The sequence below is a fragment of the Argiope bruennichi genome, chromosome 3, assembly GCF_947563725.1.
Source record: "Argiope bruennichi chromosome 3, qqArgBrue1.1, whole genome shotgun sequence".
Classification (NCBI taxonomy): domain Eukaryota; kingdom Metazoa; phylum Arthropoda; class Arachnida; order Araneae; family Araneidae; genus Argiope; species Argiope bruennichi.
This window is the reverse complement of record NC_079153.1, coordinates 123,766,800-123,789,822: the sequence shown is the minus strand read 5'-3', so window position 1 is coordinate 123,789,822 and position 23,023 is coordinate 123,766,800. Positions and strand designations below refer to the sequence as shown.

Here is a 23,023-nt window from a genome sequence, read left to right as displayed (position 1 = left end):
AAAGTTCCTTTAGTTCCATGAGACGATTTTATTTTTCTTAATTTATAACTTAAAATTTATAGGTTAACTATTATATAGCTAAACTATTATTTGTAAAACGATCCTGTTAAAAAGCCATATTTAATCCTACCCTCTATTGGTATAAAAACTTTAGCAGAAAATGTTAAGGATACTAATTAATAATTTTTATAAAATTTGTATACAAGATATTTTTTATTTTCATAAAAATATATAATCAAAAGATTTTTTAAAAATGTAACTTGTATATGCTAATTTTAGGCGACCGCCCCCTTTACCCCCATCTGAGTATTTCAGCCTAGTTTCTGAAAAAATACACACAAAAATATCATTATAATGAACAAAAGAAGCCTAAAGATAATATAAATATAACTAGAACAGGGATTAACACATTACTATAATTTCGCATTTTCTTTTTGTTATTTTTACAGTACTTTATTCATATAATAATTTTTTAAACTTTCAGTTCTTTTCTCAACACTGACGTCAGTTTTATACCGAAACTTGAATTGAAAAGGAAGAGAAAATATTAATCTGCTAAAAAAAAAGTTTGAAAATAATATAAGGAATAATTATTCAATGTACCTTAAGGAATAGAAAGCGACTAAATTAACAACACTAAATATTTAAAATACAGTAAAAAAAATTATTGGTATCATTAAAAAATAACATATATTTGAACAAAATCATTATTTCTATAGGGGAATAATTTCTGTAAAAAACGTTTAATTATATAGGTAATTAATTTACTAATTAGCAAATAACTTTTATTATCCATTTTATTAATATTCTTTTTTAATAATATCATTACTAAATAGAAATTAATGCCAAAGCGGAAGCATAAAACCGAAAGCAACAAAAATTACGATCTATGTGCTAAAGCGGATGTAAAGAACCGCGTCACACCTAACAGATCAACACTCATAGGGGTAAAAAAAAAAAAAAAAACCGAATGGGTCACCTACGTCGGTCAGCTAGCTATCGCTCGCTTTGTTACTACTTGACGACCATCCACAGTAAGAACCCCCATTTTACCCATGCAGGGTACGTAAATTAATTTCATAAAGAAATTAAAAAGTCATTGTGGTTGCAACAATAGTTCAAATATCCATTCATTTTGCAAAATCTAAAATGACGTGGATGGTTAATTACATATATTTACATACATTATATGCGTTCAGTCACTGTTCAGGTTCTTTATCAATGTCTTACTTGCTCTTCGGTGTTTAAACGAATAGTAAGAATTTTATCACCCTCAAAGACAACAAACGTTAATGTCTCACTTTACAGATTGAAACGAAGTCGCATTTTGTCAAATTCTTTATTTATCTGGCAGCGAACTTGACTCTTCCTAAGTCTTTATATTCCTTTCGATAAAGAGCAGTTACATTTGTTTGAAAAATCACTTTTGCATTTATCCTGTATTATTCCGACGCGTTCCATTTTCCGTCTGGACATCGAAATGTTATATCTTATTTAAAAAAGAGAAATATCATTTATATTTTAGAAGATGAATAATGTTGCTTTTGTATTGCCAAGCCATTTATTTTTGTATCCGGAATGTTTTTGTTATTATATGATTGCATTTTTATAAACGGCTCCAACGGCGTTGCGCGGATAATTGGTGCCCGGATATATGTCATATATTTTTACTCTCCCCCCCCGTCGTCACTCATAATTTAGGAAATACAAATAAAGCCCAGGACACAATATTATTTCTTCATTCATTCATGATTTTTTTACTTTTAATAGTAACTAACATATACGCAGTAATGTGTTCTCCCCTTTGCGCTCTCAACAGCGCCACACCTCCAGACACTGTCGCGACAGCACGACCCTTCTATTCCTCTTCCGTTTCTCTTGGACGTTGAAGCGCTTACATGGTTTTTAATTAATTATAGAGATTCAAAATAACAGAGTAAAAATGCAAATGTTTATGAATGTTTATAATTTAAATCTTCATGTTTAAAACAACGCGTGCATCGTGATATCATCGTAAGTACATAATATACATATTTATAGTTATTTGGCGAAATTACTTATGAAGGTAAAAAAAAAATTATTTTAATGTGAAGAATATGCACCTGAGGACATAAATAAAATGCTATCGCATTTCAAGTGAAAATTCTGTCAAGAAATCAACATAAAAGCACTATTTTAAATATAACGTAAAGATTCATTTTAGTAATGTTTGGTACCACTTTTTCTATAAAAACTGTAATTTATATAAAATTTCGAGTTACACTTCAGTTCATACTTACTTGGCGTCGGAGATGCCCTGATCACGAAGGGGGCTCTCCCGATCGGAGGCCGTCCATTGCACTTCGGGCGGCTGACGGTCGCCACTTCCACAAAGTGTGGTTGGTTGGGGCGCATAATTTTTGGTAGTCGGGACTGCGTTCGCGCTGCTCCCGGGTTTAATAAAAGTAGAAATTCTCATATACACAATATGTGCATATAAATCCATTCAATGCCGCAGCATTTATTTTACTAATACTGCCCACACATTTTTTTTGCCTTGGTGTTTTTTTATTTTTACGTTATTCAGTTTTTAGCATGATGACACGCAGAATTTTTCTAAACGATCGCAGCGCCACTTATTATTTACATAAAGGCATTCTTAGAATGTTTGCTGGTACGAGAATGTTTCTGTAACAGTTTAAATATTTCAGTAGCATATGTTTTTCGTTTCACATGTAAATTATCTAGATTGAACTCACTTACTAAACATCTTTTGTGAAATGCATTAGGATATATCTCGGTAAATGTATTTATTAAGTGAAGTAATTAGGTTTTGCTGTGTGTTAGAACTACTCTTTAGCAATGTTTGAAAAACCAGCTAATTGCTTTAGAATAAATAAATTTATAAGTTTTAAAACTTACAGATGTAATGGTTTAATTGAATAAAAAATGTATTACAAATCGATTAAAAAAAGCATTTTCTTTTCGACTATAATTGATTTTTATTGTGCTTGAATTCTGACGGTTTGAAATACCTTTCATTTGTAGTGGCATATGATTTGTATAATTAATTGTGAAGAATTATGTGAATTTTTATCTTTAATTTTACAGTAATGCATATTCGCACAGCATAAATAGTTTGCCTTTTTTTAAAAAAAATTAATTTTGAATAATTTAATATCTGGTATTGCATCTGCGCATAATGCCGTAGCGCCATCTGTAGGAAATAAACAGTTTGTTGAAACAGTGTGTACAGCGGCGAGCAGCAGGGAAGAGTTGTAAAATCGACTCTCGTCAAATTAATGAATGTGAATTACAGTCCGCTAAAACAGCCTTTATTTAATGAGTTTGAGTTCTTTTTATGATCGTCAACGACAAATATAGAAATTTACTATTTAATCGATGGCAATAATTGTTAAATTAATTTAAATAATAAATCTTTCGTTTACGTTTTTGTATTTTGCTAGGGATTTTTATAAAGATTTACGCCGGTGAATTTCAACAACAAAATGATCTTGTAATGTAATGATAAGCAAGATAGATACAGATAAGCAAGTGATACTTGCTTTGTAAATTTACTGCATTATTTATTAGTATGCATTATTTATTAGTATTATTGTAAATTTACTGCATTATTTATTAGTTAATAAGTATGACATGTAGTATTTTTATTAATTTACAAGAAAAACATAACATTATTAAAATTTAAAAAATTGTTAATATTATTGAAAATTAATTAAAATTATTTTGCCTTATTTTTCTTCCTGCTAAAAAAATCAAAAACTTTTACGTTGATATATGTACGAAAAAATGGTTTTATCCACTGAATTTATTGATTTTGCATGTGCAGTCCGACAAAGAAAATATTTTATCTCTGTTGCATTTTTTTGTAGATATACTATGATATTTTAATTTAGAATATTGATTTTGACATTCATTTAAAAGTTGTATTCACTGAACTTACCATATTTTATTCAAAAATAAAGCTCTTTAAATTACGAGTCGGAATCTTAGACATAATATTGGGGTTACAGAAAATTTGAAAGAGCTTCCTTTAACCTTTAAGATTCGTCACATTAGTAAGTAAAAGTTTTTAAAAAATTGAATTTCGAAAGATTTTAATTAAATTTAACATTAAAAACAATTACAAATTCTTTTTTTGTTATTTAAATGAATTTTCCTTCATTTTCTTATGTAGTTCAAAATTTTAAGCTTTCAAAAAAATTTTACATGATGGAAGCTCCAATTCTCTTTTAAAAACTATGTATCTAACATCCATTTTTCTATGCTTTTTCTTTGCTTCAAAGGCATGCATAATAATTGAAAAGCTTCTTCTGCTACTGTACATATGCGGCAGAGTGAAATACGAATTGTGAAGAAATACAGGAAATACTTTAAAGGACATAACGCACAGAAATGTCTTAGGGACAACAACAACAAGAAAAAAAAAAGGAAGAAGAATCGTACATATGTTATGACTTTGATGCCTTTTCAGTTCACGAGCATATGCGATGCATTAACAATATCTTGTATTGGAGTAGAAAATATTTACTTTAAATTCCTTCTGTAAAGGAAAGAACTGTTTCAACAACTCTTGAGAGTTATCAGAAATAAATATAAAAATGAGAAAAATAAACTTATTTTTTTTGATAAAATTTATTTTTAGCAACAATAAAGAAAAAACTAAGAACAGAAAACTTAATTAGTTGCGTTTTAACCTTTTAAAGAAAATCTATCCCATAAGCTTAACACAACAGCAGTGATTTCAATTCATGAAAACAATCTCATAACGGATCCATTTGCAAAGATGTTTGAACAAATACACTGGCTGTCTATAGATTGTTAATAAAATGAAATATTATGAGATATTGAAATAATTGAGATGTAAATTAAAGCCTTTGGATATTTAATTTTGTCCCACTTGCTGAATAATAGCATTTCATTTTTTATTCACATGATTCATAAGAATCTGTTGAATGTGATTATCTTTTCTGTGACGATTCTGAATAGTCATCATACTCAAATTATAATACGTAAATAATGCAAAATTATACTCGTACTATCACTGAAAGGATAAAATTCATTACCCTATTTAAACCGATTCATTTCGAAACGTAGATAATTTTTTCGTTCAACTTTTTGTCATTGCAGGCATAAACCATGCCATCTAAACAGGCAGCGCCATCTATATTTAATTACCAACAGCATGCAATACCAACTAAAATTTAGAAAAATTAAAATACAACTTAATTACCTAAATTTTTGTGCTGACCTAACACTTCAGATTTACTAAAATTAAGTTTTTTAAAATTAAAAAACATTACTATGAATATAAAACGCTTTTAAATATTCAAAACTAAAAAGATGGATACTAACCGATATTTTTAAGATTTCCAAAAACCTACCACTTTTTCTATAAAAACTGTAATGTATATAAAATTTCGAGTTTCAATTGGAATTCATACTTACCTGGCACTGGGGATGCCTTGATCAACAAGGAGGCTCCCCCGAGCAGAGACCTTCCATTGCACTTCGGAGGGTTGACGTTCGCCACATCCGCAAATCGCGGTTGCTTGGGGTGCACAATTTTTGGTAGCTGGGACTGCGTTCGCGCTGTCCCTCTCGATTCAAAGAAAAGGACACAATTACTGAGTTTCTAAGTTTTAATGCAGTATCAAATACACCTTTCCTTTTAGAGTTCATATTGATTATTTTTTGGGGGGAGGGGAACTCTTCGAGGAGCCATAGCGGCTTAAACAAGTCCAATTATTTAAAAAGAATTTCATGCCAACTAGTAACTTTACAATCTCAGTGAGCTCAATCCTCTATGTGGTTTTGCAGAAAAATCATAAAATATAACATTCTTCTCCTCCCTTTCCACTTCGGACAATTAGAGATATTGCTTAAGGATGAAAAGCTGTCTTTATTTGGAGCTACTTTTTAATAAATTTACGATTGACAAACTAAATTTCTATTCTTTTAAGCCCAGATTAAATGTAATTTTCGCACACCTTTTCTCATCTTGATTTCATTGTCGTTATTTCATAGAATGTGTCAATCGATTTACATGGAATGATTCCAGAAGGTCAAATATTCGGCTTTAAGTGTATGAAAAGGATCAATTTCCTTACGAACTGCAGTGCTTTTAATAGATGATGATCTTTCATTTTTAATATTTTGAAGATTACATGCGAATACCTTGTGCGTTTGAATTTGAGATTTAAATACCAAGTTATTGAATACATAACTTTTTAACCACAAAGATTTTATTTAAAATTAAATAGATCAAATAATGATTCAACACCTTTATTTTTAATAAAATATCTAATTACAATAGTTTTAAATATACACACTAGTTGAAAGTAACGGTTCCCAGAAATCGTAATCTGCCCCTGCTAGAACTGGAACTATCAGACTCGCAAAATATTAAGAAATTACTATGTTCTGATCATTAAAAACTAAACAGTTAAGTTCATGTTCAACCATTAAAAGCATACTAAATAGCAATTGCAATTTCCGCTTACTACCTGTTTGTTGTAACGTTCACAAGTTGATGATTTTTGGTAATATAACCAAATCCAATCAGCAAAATCTTCAAGAATAAGCAGTGTGACAGAGCTTGTCAATGAATTATAACTAATGCAAAAAGTTGTGGTCAATTTCACCCATCAAACGAAAGCAATCATTCTATTGGAAAACGGGTTCAGTTTGAAAGTCTGATAGGCATCGGACCACCTATACTACGTTCAGAGCAATCACTTATTTATAGGAAGATTAAAGAAATAAATATTTCTAGTGGTAATTTAAAGTTTAACGAGAAATCGTTATATAATCTTTCCGACATGTAAAGTCAGATTTAAAAAAAATTCAGTTGGAAAAATCAAAAAGATAAAACCATAATACTAGTGGTAAAGAAAAATTACTGCTGTACCTATTGCACTGATTTTAGAAAACATTATTTAGACCAATTACTGTGGTTACTGTATACTGCGAATATTGTCAGAATTTGCTTTTAGCGCCCTCAGTAGGTACAGCGCATCCGAGAATAGTCATTTAAATCACAAGGCATAACATGCACTTTAATAAATTCCATCGAATTGAAATTATATTATTTTATTTATTAATCTCAGCTAAGAGATGAAAATAATCATGCACTGACCAATTTAATGTCGCAAGAATATTGTACAAGAACGAAAATGTTTTTCTTTGATGTGGAATATTAAAATTGGTTATATGCATAATTTGAATATAGTTGACATTTATATATTTCCGTTTAAAAATTAATTCATTTATTAAGGCAATATTTCCTTGTTTTCATTTGAAATAAAAAAAAAAATTTAAATAATGGATAAGGAAGCTGACAGCGCCATCCTTCACATTTCGAGATCCCGACGGCGAATATGAATAGTATAGAAGGGAATAGGTTTTTCGCAAAAAATGTAGTATAGAATAAAGAAACAGTCTTTAATTCAAGAAAGGAGTATAAACAGCATTTATTTACTTTAGTTGCCATACTTTATCAACTGTTAATATCAATATAAAATACATGAAAAAACAAAAATAATTCTTTATTTTAGCAAATTTTACTACTATCTTCGTATATTAAAGTGTTCATAGTATTTTTTTTTTTTTTTCTTTTTCTATGAAATAGTACAGTCAGATAACCATTCTTTACAATTGAAATCTTTAATTAACCTTTATTTCGAAGAATAAAGGTTCGGACCATTATATTCGTTAACCATATTATTTAATTAATGAAAATTATTGTAAGTGATTGCTTATTGAAAATGTTAAGTATACATGCATTAAAAGAATTTTGAAAGACTAGCAATTCGAAATTATAACATTAATGATTTATAATCAAAAAATGATCGCTGTTTCTTTAATAAGATTCCAATAAATTTTTGTTATTGTTAGTTCCATACCTTTTGATTTTTGTTTGATTTACTAATGTTCATGATTCAAACACACTAACATTTATTGATATGTATAAGAAATGTGAAATTTTATGTTTTGAAATGTTAATGTCAATTTTTATTAATAGTTGCAATTTTTAATTGCTTTTAAAATTTATAAATTTAGAAACTTACTCTGATTTTTCAGAATTCTAAAGTATTTATAAGAATTTGATCTTTATAAAACTAAACACATCTAAATAACTAATATTAGTTCAATTATTTGACGATAAAATATAAATGCTAGGAGAAGCAATTTTGTTCATCATTATTTAGTATAGAAATTTTTAAACAATATAAAACATTTCTTTCCCTCTTTGGAATTTAAAAAAAATTAATTTTGAAGAAAATGATACATTTATATTTACTGTGATCAAATTATGCTCTCCTTTTAACTGCATTATAGAGAAATATTACAAGCAAATATTAAAAATGATACACTTTCTTTTAAAAGATTAATCACTTTTAATATTTGTTTATTTTTCAATAATATAATTAAATTCTATATGTACTGCACTTATCTAATTCGCATGATATGAAGCAAGAAAGATAAAATATTAAGAGAAAATTTGTGCATGCATGCCAACAAATAACAGAAATATGACTTGATTTTAGAAAATTTATTCTCATAAACACATTTATTGAAAATTGTCTTGTAAAAATTTTCATATTTGTAAATTTTTATATTGTAATATAATTTTAATAAAATTATTAAGGAATTATTTTACACATACTCATTTACTTTATAATTTCTTTCAACAATTAGGATGAGAAATCCTGATGAAAAATAAAAAGCCAAAATAATAATAATAATTTTTGTATGTCGCAAAAGCAGTGGTAGTAGTAACGATGAGAATAATCTTAAGTTGTATTGTATACATACAGCACTTTCAATGAGAATTTCAGAAGTGTGCAGGTATATATTTATTATACAAGTTTGTGAATTCTGCTATTGAGTTATTTTAGAAATTCAAGGGAAAATGTGATCAATCAACTAATTCATTTTTAAACTCTCACATATTTTATCCCTCTAAATAAGAGTCTAAGCCACAGAAAATATGTTAATGGCCCTATAGAGCACATAAAAATTTTTTTAATAAAATTATTTTACTATAGTTTTTAAAATTCCTAATTAAAGTCCTCAATATATCAATTTCAAGAGAAACTGCATGGCATCAAAAATGTACAGAAAAAAAAAGATTTTAAGGCTGAGAGTTGTAAATGAAACAAATTTGAGAATTTAATAATATCTTTGGAACTAAAGTTTTATTCATTTTTCTCAATATTCACCATAGATATGGAACTAATACCTAACCATAAGCAATATATCAAAGATATGATTTTGTTTAGGTTTAAGATCAAATTCAATAAAGACGGAATGCGAGAATTTGAGAAATATTTCTCAAACAGGTTTGAAAATTGAGATTAAATTATTTCCCTGTTTTGAAGAACTTATAGATCTGAGTAATTATTTTCTCTTATGTTATGGAATAAGTTTTCTGTCAGATCCAGAATTACTAATATACACCTCGTATCATTTTGAAATAAATTATTGTAGACAACATATTCCTTGAAATTAAAAAAAAAAAAAAAAGATGAGGGTAGTTGAAAGAGAATGCCATATTCAAGGAAGGAAGTATTGATATCAGTTTGTCTTTGTTCTGTTTTATGAGACATTTTTTTAAAAAAATAAATCAACATTTCCAAAAAGATAAACATTTTTTTTTTTTTTTGTCTCCCATATGAGCATAAACCTTTATTTTGCCCATGCTAACATATGAATTTGATATCTTTGCTGTAAAGAAGGACATGAATTTATGAAAAAAATTAAACACTTTAAAATGTAATAAGAGCAAGATTTTGTGTAAACATTTTAAATAAATTATTGAATCCATAGGTCAGGAATCTTTATAATTGATGATACCTATAATTTGATCTGAGCTAATTGATACTGATATTTGATAATAATGAATACAGATAATTTGATATTATTTAATTACAAATTTCATTGTTTTTTATTATAGTTGCAAATTAGATTATACAAGTTAGATTTTTGAATTTTGATTACAATGAGATATTTAAAGCAGATTGTAAGTGAAACTGGTAATGCAAAATATCATACATGCATATATGTATAGTAAATAAAATATAAGTACATAATTTAAACATAGTAAATATTTTAATAAATTTAACCCTGAAGCTATGACTTGGATAGCTGTGAGAGGATCAAGCTACAGAATTGTATTTAAATGCTTTTTTTATATAAAATAAAATTTCTTATGTTTGAAATCTGCAATGGATTAAGAATCTCCGACAAATAATTTTAAATTAAAAATTAATTTTATATAACACTTTTAAAATAAGGAACATATAATAATGCAAATATAAATTATAACTAAGCATATCAAAAATTTCTATAATTTGCAATTTATAAATTTTTATATAGAACAAATCTATTCAGCAGATACATTATAATAAAAAATTATAGCAACTCCATTTCTCAAATTTTAAATTGAATATGCTTTAAAAATCTAAAATAATTTTGAATAATTCAGAATGTTTATGTGGTACACATGCAAAAATGTTTATTTTTAAAAGTTGCTGGATTTGGTCTAATCTGCTGATACAAGAAGCTAGATTATTTCATTGAACTTAATACTATCTAAAAGTTTTATGTTTTCCCAATATCATATTTATAAATTTTTTTAAAAGCAAAATCCAAAATTCTGCACCTGTAAAAAATTCTTGATTTGAGAAGGAAAAAAAAAAAAAAATATCTAGAATACAATAAGTCCAGTACATAAAAAAATCTAAAGCTATTGCAATATTCAATATACACACTTAAGAAGAAAGATAAACAAAAGAATTTGCCATTGTTCATTCCATTTCAGTATAGACATACATGAATAAGTTTTTACAACATATGATAATAGTCTTTTAACAATCATAAATATAAATCTTTAATAAAAATGAAGATTAATCTTTAAAAAAATTTTCAGGTATAATGAAATTTTAAAAGACCTTTTATCATATAAATAGTTTTTTTCTGAGTATATGAAAACAGTGTTTGCAGTGCTTTTCTTTACTGCATATAACGAAATCATTATTCGACCAACGTTATAGAGGTTTATTGCAGTTTATTGGCCACCGGCCGGGGCCTTCAGCTGCATTTGTGGAAAAGCTTTGACTTCAGGCGAGTGAAATTACGTGGAGTACAGAAAAACATGGGCAATTTAGAAAGCAGAATTTTTTTTTTTTTTTTTTTTTTTTTTTTTTTTTTTTTTGTAAAATGACTAAAATGAAAATAAAAAATAAGTAAGAGCATTAAAAGATTTACTATAGAAATGATAAATTAATAATAAACATTAGGAAGAAGTGCTAAAAATTTATTTATAGAAGCTTTTGGAGACTTACGAAAGCAAAATTAAGGCTAGGATAGAACCTACGTAAAATAAGTTAGTAGGACAACGCCAAACCAACTGCACCAGATAAGCATAATATATGTTTGCAAGAACAAGCTACAAGAGGAAATGGACATATAGGGCGTGGTTATGGCATTGCGGAGGAGGAGTTAATAAAAGTCTGAAAATAACCGCTATGGGGCGCTTTTTATTTTCCGGAATGAACCGTTGTAAAATGGAATTTTTCTAATAGAAGGATTTTTAATATTTGTAAGATTATCAAAAAAGTTTTTCGATAGTTTAATGAAGAAATCTTTGATTTTTTGGAATTTGGGCCTTGTTTAATCTCTTCATAACTCAAAAACCGTCTAGCATTAGCGATCATTCTTAAGGTTTTATTTTCCATGACTTCTATTTTTTGATATTGTGATCAGTAGAATGACCCCAGACAGGACATGCATAAGTAAGAAATGGACGCAAGTAGGACAGAATAAAAAGGTGCATAATTTTAAACATGCATTCCCATTCAATATAAAGTATTTTTTTTTATAAATATTTCTACTTTTAAATGAAGAAAAGCATTTTCTTTAAAAATTTTACATGCAAAAATATTATAATAAAAGACTATTGTAATAACAAAAATCCTTGAATAACTTCCATATTTCACAAGCAATCTTAAAAATCTTAAGAAATCAAAAACAAGAAGATTGTTTATTTTAATAAATGTTTTTACCTTGTTGAATACAGGGTCAGACGTAGCCTAATTGGGGCCCGGGGCAAAAACTTATTTGGGAGGGCCCCTGTCTGTTTCACTACTTCAGTAATGAAGAACCGAACGTTATGGAGGTATTTAAAATTTTCACCTCATTATAGATATATAACATAAAAATTAACTAGGAACTAGGAAAACTAACTAGTGCATTACATTTATTACTAACACATGTAAACTTCAGAAAATATATGGACAAAATATTTCAGATAAACAAAGTAGAATTCTAAATGTAACTTTCATGCTTAATAATCTGAAGAAAGTTACATGAAGGATTTCATAGAAAGTTATTTTATTGGTAACGATAAATATTTGCTCGAATTAATATCTAATCCTATATTTGCTTAAATGACATGGACAGATTCACAAATAGAAACATTTGATGAGCTAGCTATACATGATTCAAAAGACGGAAATTGTAGCTGTCTGGCTTGAGATACAAATTCCAATTCTTGCATATATACTTAATACAATAAATACTCTGAAAACTGGTAATAAAATGGAACTCTGCAAACTGGTAATATAGCAATTAATTGTAATAAACATATATATTTATAAAATTCTGAGATGCAACTAAAACTAAGAGTTGAAAGGACTATTAAAACAATAAATATTAAAACATTTTATATTAATCGTATGCATTCATACAACTGTCATTCTTAAAAACAATCGAAAGTGCGTCAAAAATGTTTCAATTGCACACTACAATCACATTTAAAATTAATTCAAACTAGGTTCAAAACAATCTTTAGCTGTAAAAAATAACCAACGATACCAGATCGTTAGTGTTAACTAATAAGCTATTATTCTGAAGATTTTCCCACCGGAATTTTTTTTCGGGGCAGAATTTTTGGTGAAGGCTTAGTCACTTCTTTACATTACTCTTTCTAGTTGCAGTTACATTTTCGCTGTTACTTTCTGAAGAGATTCGTTTTTGAGTTATTGTATAACTACAAGTTGAGCATAAAACATCCGAATTGTTTCAGAGGTGCTTGATGGCAAATAGAATCAAAGTAGTCTCTGTATAGATAGATCATGCAGATAAGCGACAATTAATATTCATTTGCGAAAACTAATATGGTTCAAAATCTTAAGAAAAACGATCGACATGATATATCCTGTTATTTGTAAGCAATGGAAACGATAATTTTTCGTAACTAATACTTTCTGTTTTTTGCATCCAGCAGTTGGAAGGAAAATTTGTCACCTTATGTTCATACAAATGTGAGGGGAAAAACAATTCAGAAATAATTTGCGGAAAATGCTGCTCCCCCCCCCCCCCCCGATGTGAGTATTTGATAAGTGCTGCTTGTTAAGAGACGAGTGGCATTTTTCATTAACAAAATGTTCATTAGTCTGTGATTTACTACTTGAATTTTTGTACTTTTCAGCTCAGTCTAAATATAATTTTTGCATACCTTTTCCAACAGCGTTGTTACTATTTTATAGAATGAGCAATCTATTCACTTAATTTGTTGATTTAATAAATTTCAGATGAACAAATGAACGGCTTTCGGTGTTTGAGGAAGAATAAATTTCCTTAAGAAACGAATGATTTGAATGATCTATCAGCTTTTATTTTCAATCTTTCAAGAATTAATATAATTATATCTATGTACTCGAATTTTCAATTATTGAATCCATTTAATCTTATTCACTATTAACAAAGATTAATGAAATTAATAATAAAAAATTGAATATCATCAAATAATGATTCAATATATTTATTTTTAATAAAAAAATATAGTTATAATAGTTTTTAGTATGCACAAAAACAGACTAGTGGTTCCCCAAAAGCGTAATATACCCCTGTATGTAGGTATGCCATAATTGGAACTATTGAATTCCCGAAAGATTAAATAATTTGGTTTTGATCACCAATTTCATAAAAAAAATAAGCAGTATGTTCATTTCCAACTAATAAAAAACGAAAAAAGCATGTCTTTACTTATGGCCAGTTTGTTTAAAATTTGTCGTCATGGTCATGATTAATATTCACGAATGGATCACTTCTGGTAATATAAACTTAAATACAACCAAAATCAATCTGCAGTATCTTCAAAAATAAGCACAAACACGGAGCTTGTTAATAAATTATAATTGAAAATTTTTACAAAAGGAGATGGTCAACATCACCCACCACACGAAAGCAATCATTCTATTGTAAAACGGGTTCAGTTTGAAAGTCTGATGGGTATCGGACCACCTCAATGCATTTACCAAAGAATCTTTTATTTATAGGAACAGGACAAGAAAGAATTATTCTAGTGGTAATTTAAAGTTCTTATTTAGCATGTTGTCTTTTCGAAGTTTAAAATAAATTAGGAGACATAATTTCTGTTGGCAAAATAAATGATATATCCGCAATGATGCGAAATTACTAAACTGTAATTTCACAGTATTGCGTAAGCATTGATTTTATGAAATATTCTTTATTGTGATTATTGCATGAATCGATAGTCTGAAAAGTTTCCGATGATGAGCTTCTTTTAATATAAAAATCATATTCCTGTATACTCAATTGAATATTCTAAGAATCTGTTTTTAGCATCCTCAGTCGGTACAACACGTCCACAAATTGTCTCTTAAATCATAGGACAAAGCATGTAATTAGATAAATTCCACCAGTTCAGAATTAGATTATTCCATTTATCAATTTCAACTAAATTGCGAAAAGTAATCCTCATCCTTCCTGCGCGTATCATAAAAATATTCTATAAGATGCACCAAACAAAATATTTCTTCAAAGATAAATTGAAAAATTAGTCATAAACAAATATTATATTTAAGAAACAAAGAATCTAACTGACATTAATTTGTACAAATTTATGTTTTAAAACCTGTTTCATCTATTAAAACAGTTCGCCATTAAATATATAGAATCAATATTTAACTAACTATTTAATCATATTTAATTAATTTTGTTTAAATATTAAAATAATATTTAATTGTTTTAATTTAAAATAAAATACTGAAAATAGCTGCTGTCAGCGCAACCCTTTAAATTTTTATGTCCCGGTTGCAATTAAAGAAAGTGTGAAAGGAGTTATTTTTCTCTCTCCGAATTAAAAATTGAAAAAATATCTTTTAATTTTTACTAAAAGAAAGAACTTATACAGCATTTATTTATCTTAATAACAATATTAATTTATCACTCATTCATATTAATGTAAGAGAAAACAAAATTATCATCAATTTTTTTATATATATATTTCAGCAAGTTTATGCATTTCTAATGCTAGAATTTTTATATAATTTATTTTCTACGGAATAGTATAGTTAGATAGCCTTTCCTGCACCATTGAGGATATAAATAATTAAATTTTATCCATCTTTTAAATGGAAGTGTTTATGTGGGGGTGCTCTTGTTTGTATGGTCTGCGATAACCAGGCAACTCTATCCGCGTTTACAGCTATGTTTCAACTATAATTGAAATGGTGACACAATGCACCAGAAATCCGAATTTATGAATTTATGTTGAAAATTTTTTTTATTTCATATTTTGTTGTTTTTGATGATTTTTCATGTATATTTTTCCATGCTATCATTTCTAATGATGGGGGGGGGGACCTCCGCACCATTAAAGATAAAAAAAATAAAAAAAACCTACGTCGTTTTAAAGAAATTTATTTTATCTATGGTGTAATTTACTGAATTTTGAGATTTTTTTTTAAATGCTATTTATTTGGACAGTTTTTAAAAAAATTTCATTTGTTGTTTATGAATTCCGGTTGCGTTTCTTATTGCCTCGATAGAAACATATCTGGTTTATAGGACATTCATTTTCTTTATTAGAAGTCACTTAAAAAAAACCCAGTCATATAGATAATTTTCTAAACTATTATTCAATTGAAAATTTTTATAAGGAGGGATCTACTGTCATTAAATATTGCATTAAATTAAAATGGTGCATATCCTCCAAAAATTTTATTTTTGCCGCTTTCAGTGAGTGAAAAATTGAATATAAAAATAGAGGTAGTTTTTGCCCGATTTGACTATTATTCAAAAGTTTTCAGCAGAAAAATTCAGTACCAGTGAAAATATTAGAATTCGAAAGGATTCTGTTCTGTTATTCTAAACATGATTGGTTATTTGGTTAGATGTAAAACATGCCTTATTTTGTTTCCGAATTTTATTTTACGGCAGAGATAATATCTGAAGAAAGAAAAAAAGAAAAAAAAAAGGCATTTCTTCAGAGTTAAAGCATTTCTTCAGATTTGAAAATTAAGCCACCTTTGTGGTTAAAATTTTAAAAAATTCAATTTTTTTTTTTTTTTTTTTTTTTTTTTTTCAGCAGTATTGTTAAATTCTGAGATGAGAAGATGATTGTTTCAGAAACTTGATACTGTCGCTTTTGATTATCTTACTCTCCAAAAGGGATTCACAGTAAATAAAAAAAGCATTCTTTATTAGATCTTGTCATCTTGTTTTTTGGTGCATTAGATTCTTTTCTGTTCTTTTTTCTTCTCTCTTTTCATTTTGCTCCACACTTTTTTAATTCGGAACTTGTGTATTTACTGTTTGTTTGCCTAGTCAATTTTACGGTTTATCCTCACTTATTGCGCTTCTTAATTCTGTTGATAATCGAGGGGTCGTTAGATAAAATGTAAATATCTGCACCTCTAAATATCTGCACCTCTAAATATCTGCACCTCTATCTTTCATCTTATTTTGGTTAAATCAGCGCCCCCCTGGTGTGCGCGCATTAATGTCACGAAAAGCTCAAACGAAAGCTCACGAAACTCAAGGTGGGGAGTATGTCACGAAAACCACTTCCACTTATACTGAGACAACTCGATAAAATTACATCTCCTATGGAAAAGAGGTAGCTGCTTCGTGATTTTTTGGATCTCTAGAATATTTCTTCTGTGAGAATTGAGTTCCAATGTGGTGAAACTCAAGGTGGGGAGTATATCACGAAAAGCACTTCCACTTCTACTGAGACAACTCAATAAAACTATATCTCCTATGGAATTATGGTAGCTGTTTCGTGATTTTTTCGCATAACTTCTAAGCTGCCCAAGATACTCGGACCGAATCCGTTTTCTTAGATCTTCACAAAGTTTCAATCTTTAAAGATATCTTTTTTGCAAACTTGAAGATTCGATTTTATCCATATCTAGAACTCCATTCTCTCTAAGATCCCTCAGAAACATCGCTGGAGTCAGTGGTTGGAGTTCCAGGTCTTCAGAAACATAAATTATTGGTCTGGAATTAATGACATTCTCATAATCGCAAAGGATTGTTGAAAGCTCCTCATACTTTAAGCAAGCCTTGCCGAGGACTTTTCTTAAGATGGTTTTCATTAGACCAATCAATCTTTCCCAGAATCCACCCCACCATGGCGAGCTGGGCTGGATGAACTTCCACCGTATTCTTGACACAGATGTGTTGGTTTTGATTTTTTTGCCAATCCACTCTTCTCGTCCATCGACTCTTCAATCAATCTTTCCCAGAATCCACCCCACCATGGCGAGCTGGGCGAGATGAACTTTCAACGTATTCTTGAAACAGACGTGTCGCTTTCGATTTTTTGCCAATCCACTTTTCTCAGAGCTTGATTGGATCCATGAAAATTACAACCGTTATCAGTATAGATGGTAGAAGGTCTTCCTCTTCTTGCGATAAACTTACATAAAGAGAGAAGGAATTTGTCAGTCGTAAGTGATGTTACTAATTCAAAATGTACTGTGCGGTAAACTGCATAGGTAAATAAAACAATCCAAGCTTTGGATCCATCCTTTAAAAACAAAGGACCTGCTAGATCAATACCAGTAATTTCAAAGGTAGCAGAGTCGCTTAAACGGTCTTCCGGCAAAGGAACCGGCTTGTGTCTCGGGATGTTTAGCCTCAAATCTTTTATAGGTGATACAAAATTTTAGGACCCTGCGAATTGTTTTGCGGCTTCTAATTAACCAATAATGTTCTCTCAAACTTGACAAAAAAGTTCCGAATTCGTTTTCAGGAATTCCAGGAGTTGAGTTGTCTCAGTAGAAGTGGAAGTGCTTTTCGTGACAATAGAGCGAAAGATTCCTATATCTGAAAATAGACTACATAAAACGTTAAAATTTTTCAAAATTCATTCATTCTGTCATTTAAAATTTTTATGCTGTAAAAAGAATCAAATTTCCCTTTTTTTTAATTTCTGTATGATACAAATGGGTTTGACATTCTGCTAATAGGCAGGTAATTTTTTACTATGGTTAGCAATCTAAAAGTTAATGCAATTTTGCTATCACAGAATAATTTCTCTTTTGATACAATTCCACGTCCTTTTAGTTTAAAAGTGCATGCTATTATAACTGATAGTCTTGCAGTTGTTTTACATTTTGCGCCCGTAATTGAATTCTTTTCTCCCCTTCTGTCGGTGGAATTATTGCTCATTCATGATTTGGGTGCTGGTAAACAATATTAATAGGGAAGGTGCTATTAGAAGGAAACAAGTTTCGTTTTTAAACGTTCTGTCAATATGCATGTGCTTTTGTGTTATATCTTTCATGAGTAAATTTATAATAATCAGCTCTAAGAAAAACCAGTCTAGACGAGCACACATTTTCTAATACAGTTATTCTCAACCACTGTGCCGCAGCACTTTTGTGGGCAACCAAATTCTTAAAGTGTGCCTCTAAATTTTAGAAATGTATATAGTAAAAATTATAATGCTTTTTTTATTACGAGTAAAGTTAGTTTAAATTAAAGAAGTCTCAAAAGATTTTAATAAAACTATTCAAAAAATTGTTTAAAAACTAAAATTTTTATTGACCATTTGATAACATTAGAGGAGAGAATTATTCATTTTTTCCCAAATTTAGATATAAAAATTTTTTTATTGGGTTCGTAATCCATTTGTGATAACGAATACTTCTGTATTTGAATTAACTTTGAATGAAGAGGAAGAACTAATTTCGCTTTCTAATAATCGAGATTTAATTTTAAAATATTCAGAAGAATCAATTAATTAATTTTGGATTAACATTAGATGCGATTATCCCATGATAGCCAAACAAGTTTAAATTTTTCTTATTTGTGTGAATTCGGATTTTCAGTATTAACCAACATAAAAACGAAAAAAAAGGACCAAGAGTGTTAAATGTAGAAGACGATATGAGAGTAGCATTGTCATTTTTACGACCAAATATAAATGAAATTATAAAAAACCATCAAGCTAAAATTTATCATTAAAAGTATTCTTATTATTACCTTGTAGTTAATCCCTTAATAAACGTATTGTTGTTTCTGAAGTACATATTATATTATTTTATTTTACATTCAAAATTAATGTCGTAAACTATTTTACACAGTGTATTAAACAACTTTTAAACTTATCTTTTTCTTTGTATGCCGCCAAATTCTGAAATCGTTAAAAGTGTGCCGCGACAAAAAAAAAGTTTGAAAATCACTATTCTAGTACATCATATATATTGATTAGTACAGCGATTCTCAACCTGTACCTGTGGGGCGCGCCTCCTAGGGGGGCGCGAGCACAATAGAGGGGGGGGGCGAGAATATACAAGAGAAAATATTATTTAAAAAATTAACTGACTGAAAGGAAAGCACACATATACATAGAAAACAAAATACATTTCGACATATTTAATAACTTATTAAAGTAAAACAACTTACTAAATCAAAACTTACTTAATCAAAACATACTAAATTAAAACAAATTTAATAATTATTAGTGACTTCCTGGGGCCTGTCTTGCAGAGCAAAGTTTTTCGAAGAAAGGCTTAATATTAGAAATAGCCACTCTCAGTTCTGCCGAGATCCATATTTTGTCTTCAAAGTAGCCACAGCAGAAAATCCAGTTTCACAAAGGTAGGATGTTGAAAATGGTAATAGAATGCGAAATGCCCTTGTTTTTAGTGCAATTAAAATCATTTTATACTCCTGCCCAAAATTCAAATAGTGATTTATTACTAAATTGTCTTCTAGTTTCGCCACTTGTCGTGAAGTTATGAATTTTTCTTCCTCTTCAATTGAGAGTCCTTCAAAAGTCTTATGAGATGGATCCCTAACTCACTCGTAACCTGTTATCAGTTTGTCGTCAGCAAGAAAATACTTTTTAAAATTCTTTGCCAGCATGGCTAAATGATTTTCAGTGGTTACAAAAACAACTTTTACATATTCTTCAGCCTTGTAAGTTTTAGTACAATCATCTACATTTGCAAACATTGTTAGATTTCTTTGCTTTAAATTTCTGATCCACAATTCCAATTTTCCACAAAAAGCATTAACTTTATCACTCGTATCCAACATATGTGTATTTGCTCCCTGAAATTGAGGATTCAAGTTATTTAATTTCTCGAATATGTCGACCAAGTAGCTTAATTTCATCAAAAATAAATTATCGCGAAAATTCTCGGCCTCCGGTCTGTTTTCTTCTTATAGAAAAATGGCGATTTCTTCTCTTAATTCATAAACACGTTGCAAAAATTTCCCACGTAATAACCATCTTTCCTCGCAATAAAATAGTGAAGCTGAATGTACTGAATCCATGTCTTTACAAAGTGCGAAAAAGACTCCCGATTTCGGGGGGCTCATTTTTATATAATTTACTACGGTTACAACCATACTCAACACAATATTCAGACCAGGACTCTTCTTTCGAGCCAAAGATTCTCTGTGGATCATGCAATGTGTCCAGATGCACTGAGGCGATTTTTGTTTTACAGGTGCTTGTATACCTTGGAATCTTCCGGACATTGAACGAGCACCATCGGTGCATATTCCAACGCAATTTTTCCATCTATGTTTGCCTAGTTCATAAAATCATTTAAAATAGCAAATAATACGAGGGCCGTTGTTTTGAGTTCTATTGGTTTGCAGAAAAGTAGTTCTTCTACTACTGACATATTATCACAAAATCGAACATAGACAATTAAATGAGCATCTTTATTACTATCTGTTGCTTCATCAAGCTGTATTGAAAACAATTTGTCACGCAACTTCGAAAAAAACTAATACTGTACATCTTCAGCTATATCACCAATTCGACGAGCAACAGTATCATTTGAAATAGGTACGGACTGCAATTGTTTTGAAAAATTATCTCCAAACATAGTTTCTACAATCTCAATTGCTGCTGGCAAAATAAGCTCTTCATCAATGGTGTGAGGTTTTTTTACATCTGGCTATTTTATATGAAACTTTGTAAGATGCAATTAAAGCTTTTTTATTCACAAACAAAATTTCTTTAAAAAATGATTTTTGCTTTTTATATCATTTTAATTTTAATTCGAATTCTCTGGGTTTGTTGACGTACTCACTATGAAGCGTTTCCAAATGTCGTTTAAGTTTATTAGGTTTCATGCTGCCTGCGGCCAACATTTTTGAGCAAATGATGCACATCGGCCTTTCTTCTTCATTTACTTCAGTACTGGTAAACCCAAACTTTTAGCATTCTTGAGAATATTTTCTTGATTTTATTTTCGGAACCACACTCGTCTGTGTACTTGTTGATGCTTGACTGTCATCTAATGCTCACTTACTTCCGCTTAAAAATTTATCCATAAGTCTGCATAAATCTGCTGCCGTAAATATTTAATTTGGTGAATTGCAATTAACACGAAAACATATATAACATACACATTCACGATATATTCGATAGCGATAGAAGGATCGATTCGAATGAGACTGGCTGGAATTGAAACGCGTTATCAAACATTTTCCTTCTTCCTATAAGAAAACATCTGCGCATGCTCGAGACGGCATCGGTCGTGTGGATTCTCTTCCACAAACATTACTTATTTTTTTCTCTTTTGTTTAGTCATGCTTCTGTTTTATTTCTTTTATTATTCGAAAAAATGTATTCCCAGTTTCTAAATTTAGCTCACCTCGTCTAGGTTAACTTCCATTAACGAATTTTTCTACTTTCATATTCTTTTAACGTTATCTCCCTGTTTGGCTTTCATTTCAAATATAATATTTAAATTTTCCCAACTTTCATTCGCTTCATCTGTTCACTGCCCGCTTTGCAAAATGCCAAATGTGGTTTCCCGCCAGTGTTGGCTCGCTTTTACTCTTTTTTTCGCAGTTAATTAAAAATAATTTAAAAACAGAATACAAAATACTAATATACATTATTGTTGTACATTTTTTTATTGTAAGTGCGGAGGGGGGGGGGGGTCGAGATGAAAATTAAGATTGAAAATTGGGCCACGAATACTGAAAGGTTGAGAAACGCTGGATTAGTATGATTATAAAAATTGGAGAAATGCTTACAAAAATTATGTTAATCTACAACCTAATGATTGAAAAATAATTTTTGTTTGGTTTTTTGAGAATTAAATATTTTTCTATATTGATTTTAAACAGATTATATCACTATTTTTCACATACTGCTAAGAGTGTACTTTGCAATACATAAGAGAACGAAAGTGATGCTAAAAAACATTTTGATGATTTTATATACTTTCGCAAAAAAAGGCGGACAAATTTTTTAGAGAAAAATGGAAATAACAGGGAAAAGTCAGAGAAAATCAAACAGCAGAAATGCTGTCCAGTGGTCAGTAACCACTTCTCATAATTTAGGTGAAACCTGGACTGTAAATGTACTGCTGTTGAACATTGCTCAAGTATTCCTAGTTGTGTAACTTTATTTATTTCGAACATATTATCAGAACCCTACTGTCAGTGAATCAGAGGGTGAAAAATCATTAACTTTTGAAGTATTAATAATTATCTTTACTACGTGTACCCGACAATTATCTGCCATCAACAAATTTCAGAAATCTTTCCATGGTGACAACACATCCCAACATAGTTCCAATAATTTTTGACGAGTGACCAAAGATGAGTGTGGCGTTGCATTATCATACTGGAAAACAATATCTTTAAGATTTGCCAATTTTACCCGCTTTTCTTGAACCGCGTCCCTCAGTTTGGTGAGTTATTGAATGTAACGTTTGAATTAATC

At 29.4% G+C, this 23,023-nt stretch overlaps 1 protein-coding gene and 2 non-coding genes across 3 annotated transcripts in view; all 3 read left to right on the top strand.

The window, feature by feature from the left end:
* Positions 1-2,271: 2,271 nt before the first annotated feature.
* LOC129964408 (U1 spliceosomal RNA) lies at positions 2,272-2,433 on the top strand. Its single transcript, XR_008784186.1, has one exon. It is a non-coding gene; the product is annotated as a U1 spliceosomal RNA (small nuclear RNA).
* Positions 2,434-5,440: 3,007 nt separating this feature from the next.
* LOC129964418 (U1 spliceosomal RNA) lies at positions 5,441-5,601 on the top strand. Its single transcript, XR_008784195.1, has one exon. It is a non-coding gene; the product is annotated as a U1 spliceosomal RNA (small nuclear RNA).
* A 12,101-nt stretch (positions 5,602-17,702) lies between these two features.
* The window catches only part of LOC129962950 (very-long-chain 3-oxoacyl-CoA reductase-A-like), a 74,796-nt gene continuing 69,475 nt past the window's right edge, over positions 17,703-23,023 (top strand). Inside the window, exon 1 of the mRNA XM_056076954.1 lies at positions 17,703-17,765. Coding sequence (XP_055932929.1) covers positions 17,703-17,765 — 63 coding nt within the window. The remainder of the gene's footprint in view (positions 17,766-23,023) is intronic.